Consider the following 4,150-nt stretch of genomic DNA (forward strand, 5'->3'; position numbering starts at 1 on the left):
TTCATTAGGTATTAACAATTCTTAAATTTGTTTTCATATTAAATCAGCTATATTATTCAAGAAATTTGGGGATGCATACCGTGTAGCTCTGCCGAAAAGCATGTTCACCATCAGTAATTTTGTTTACATATATTATTTTTTGAGCTACATTATGCATCGTTAGTTTGGAATGTTTGTGGCTTTCGAGAAAAATATTTCCAGACTAAAATTATATAAAAAATTATTTTAGAATAATAGGTATTGCTAGAAAGATATTTTAAGATGTTGAATGTATCAAAAATTAGTTTAAAATATTGGATACTCTTAAAAAAAATATATGAGACGAATAAATACAACTCAACCGTTATTTAATATGTTCAGCGCTATCAGTACCATTGAATTTTATTAACAGCAATAAAAATTATTGATTTGATTCTTTTCGATTTTTATTATAAATTATCTTATTCATAAAATATAAGCAACACGTAGAAAGAGCAAAATGAGTTAATGTAAATTACATATTAATAATGTCTCTCAATGAAGATCATTTTTTTTTATTTCATTTATCTCCCTCTCCCTCTCTTTTTTGTTCCAATTTAAATTACTCAAACCAAATCAAATTCCGATAATTTTCATGCATTTAATATTTAGAATTTTTTCATTGTAATAAAAATATTAAAGTTAAATTTCTTTTCTTGTTTTTTTTTTTGGAAAAAAAGAGTAACTATCTCCTTAAGACCGTGGCTTTTGCATAATCCATCATCCAACAAGATACTTACAAGTTATTATATCTAGCATATGGCTATTTATACAAGCCATCTATAAAGAAAACATGTGACAGTATCATGAACAATCATTTACATTGTATTTTCTTAAAGAGATATATGATTTCACCAACCCTTTTAATTTTGCACAGCCCACTAATCAAGATATTGTGATTGAAAATATTATGAGCCACATCACTTTTTGATCATCCTATGCAACACAACTCACCAAACATCATTGATCAAAGTGCTCCCATCCATTTAAGGCATTGAAAGTAATTACAGCACCCTTTTGACCACATTTCATCATCAAAGAAACTACAGCTATAGCTTGGGTTATCTTTCCTTTTATAAAAAAATGCATCCAATAATAAAGGCATAAACAGAAGGATTGATGCTTTCTAGCACCATTTTATTTAAGCATCAAAGAGGCATATGTAACGATATTTGAAGTTATTCCTCCATTAGTCATTTCATGATGTAAAGTTTTTGCTTCAATAACAAGCCCTTCTCTACAAAGACATTCAATTAAAGTGGGTAACTGGATATGAAGTTAAAATAGTGTATCGAAACCTTTCAAGTGAGGGGATCAAAGTTCATTCACCTCCCATAAACTTATATTAGCCTATCACAGGATAAAATGGCAACCTTTTTGTTTTCATCTGTTCTAGAGTTTGAACATTATTATAAATACAACATTTCAAGGAAAAAGCGTCTAAGCTAAATCTCAATTTTACACATGAACTTATCCCACCTCCAAAAGAATTGAAAAGACGACAAATATACCATATTATGGACCATAAACTACAACGACGATATAGATCAACCGTTAGACTATAAGAAATGAAATTATCAAGGGAAAACAAAATCACATAAGTTGTCTCTAAATTTCTTTGTAAACAAAGACCAAATGGGTCATGAATCAAAAGAATCATTTTTCACCACAAAAAAAAAAAAAGGAATCATTATTATGCTTTCACAAGAACAGATGTGTACATACCACAAGAATCGAAGACACAATTCACATATAGTATGTGCAATAAAAAATTTTGTATGCCGTAACTTACTAGATACAGATGTTAGGAACAGAAACAAAATAACAGGAAGACAGCCATAAATCGAAAGAAAAGAGATAGATTTTCACAACATTTCAAGTAGTTTTGCTTCTAAATATAACAAAAAGGATGGGATGGGAGAATGAACCCCGAAAATAATCATCAGTGGCATATGCTGCCTACCAGTATCAGCAAGGCAAAGACAATCAAATGAACTTAGGGGATTCAACGACAACCATGGCTGATACTGAAATAAAAAAGTGAAAACAACTTTAATTGCCTTTAAATTTCAGCTGCCATCAGACATTGCATTGGTTAAATATTTCAACAAATTTCAACATGAAAACAAGTATCTGGCTTTCTTTTATCGTCTTTGAAGACCTCTAGCAACTATTTCATGAAGAATATTCTCCGCCTTATCAATCTCACCTTTCTCCAAAAGAGTTCCGATCATTGTTTTAAAAGTTACAAAATTTGGGAGGCACCCATTGTCAATCATTCGAAAAAGTAATGCCCGTCCCTCATCGAACAAGCCCTCTTTACACAGTCCATTAATCATAGCAGTATATGCTTGGACATCTAGAGGATGACCATTAGCCAAGAGATGCTGAAAAACTTGTTGAGCAGTATTTAATTTACCATCCTTGCACAAACCACCAATAAGAATGGTATGTGTGTAAATATCAGGTTGTTTTCCTAGGACACCCATTTCTTCAAATAGCTTAATTGCTTCATCAAGACGCTGGCTCTTGCACAATCCATCGAACAAGACATTGTAGGTTACTATATCTGGCAGATGACCACTATCATGCATATCATAAATAAGTTCCTGCACGTTTGAGATCTTTCCTGATTTGAACAGGCCATCAATAAGAGTAGTATATGTCACAATATCAGGAAACAAACCTTTGCATTGCATTTCTTGAAAGAGATCCATGGCTTCACCAATCCTTTTCATTTTACATAACCCATTAATCAAGATATTGTAACTGAAAACATCAGGCAACACATCACTTTTGATCATTTTATTAAGAACATTCTTCGACTCATCAACATTATTCATCTTATAGTACCCATCCATTAAAGCATTGTAAGTAATAACATCAGCCTTTGTACCACATTTCATCATCCCACCAACCATTGCCTCAGCTTTGGTCATCCTCCCCTTTTTACAAAATGCATCTATCAATATATTAAAGGTATAAATACAAGGTCGGATGCCTTCCACCACCATTCTATTTAGCAACCACGTGGCTTCTTGCCATTGATCCATGCAACAGAAACCATATATTAGAGAGTTATAGGTAATAATATCCCGAGATATTCCCCTCTCAGTCATTTCATGATATAATTTTTTTGCCTCAATTGCAAGCCCTTCTTTACAAAGACTATCTATTACTGTGCTGTATATAACTAAACCAGGCTTAACTAACCCTGTCTCCATCTTTCGAAGCAATTCAAGAGCAGCAGACGTTTTTCCAATTTTACAGAAGCCGTTAATCAGGGTGCCATAGCTTACCTCATCTAACTGAAATCCTTTTGTCAATATGTCATTGTGAAAGACAAGGGCTTCTCTAACGTTATCATTAATGCAGAGACCTTTCAACAGAGTAGTTAAAGTTATTATATCTGGCTGACAGCCCATCTTGAGAATCTTCCCTAGTATAGAGAAAGCAAAAGACATGTTACCCAAATGGCAGTAACAATTGATCAAGATATTCAGAGTAAATAAAGAAGGCGTGAATCCCTTGCATTCTGCTTTTGAGAAAAGGGAAATAGCAGTTCGGTGATGCTTCATCTTCGGGAGAGATCCAAGAATCTTATTAATACGGACTATAGAGGGTTGAGGATTCATATGAAGCAAGCTATGAAATGAAGAGATAGCCTCTTCAATGCTCCTAGGAGTTGGCGAATGGGAAAAACATCTGGGGAAGGCGTACCTTGTAGTTTTACAGAAAAGCATGTTCATCATCAAAAATTGAGATCTGATGAAGAGGAAGGGGAGTATGAGACTGTGAAGAACCATACGCCTGAAGATCACAAGCGCTCGCCCCAAAAAGTCATACGCAATCTCCGGCTGCGACGGCGAGCCTAGGAATGTAGGGTCACCTTTGTTTTCCGGGAAAGATGCTTTTGATAATCGCTAAATATAAAATTCGTTTTACAGATAAAATATACGATTATTGTCATTTTTTTGGTACAAGGATTAATATCATTTTTACTTGGGAGAGTTTGATAATCCCAAAAACTATTTTAAAAAATATTTTTACACAAATGAAGACAAAACTTTTTCACAAATCGATACAAATTCTTTTTACATAAACACTCTTTTAGTGTAATTTGTCTTCATTT

At 33.2% G+C, this 4,150-nt stretch overlaps 1 protein-coding gene across 1 annotated transcript; it reads right to left on the reverse strand.

The window, feature by feature from the left end:
- Nucleotides 1–2,162: 2,162 nt before the first annotated feature.
- Nucleotides 2,163–3,482, reverse strand: LOC114757739 (putative pentatricopeptide repeat-containing protein At1g12700, mitochondrial). The gene has a single exon (XM_028946808.1). It carries the CDS (start codon nucleotides 3,480–3,482, stop codon nucleotides 2,163–2,165), a length of 1,320 nt encoding a protein of 439 aa, XP_028802641.1.
- Between the last annotated feature and the right edge of the window lie 668 nt (nucleotides 3,483–4,150).

Source organism: Neltuma alba, unplaced genomic scaffold (assembly GCF_004799145.2).
Source record: "Neltuma alba isolate B1F8T4 unplaced genomic scaffold, ASM479914v2 tig00010623_pilon, whole genome shotgun sequence".
NCBI lineage: Eukaryota > Viridiplantae > Streptophyta > Magnoliopsida > Fabales > Fabaceae > Neltuma > Neltuma alba.

Excerpts from the sequence above, each read along its gene's own strand:
- LOC114757739 (XM_028946808.1), bottom strand. The coding sequence starts at position 3,482 with ATGTCTTTTGCTTTCTCTATACTAGGGAAGATTCTCAAGATGGGCTGT.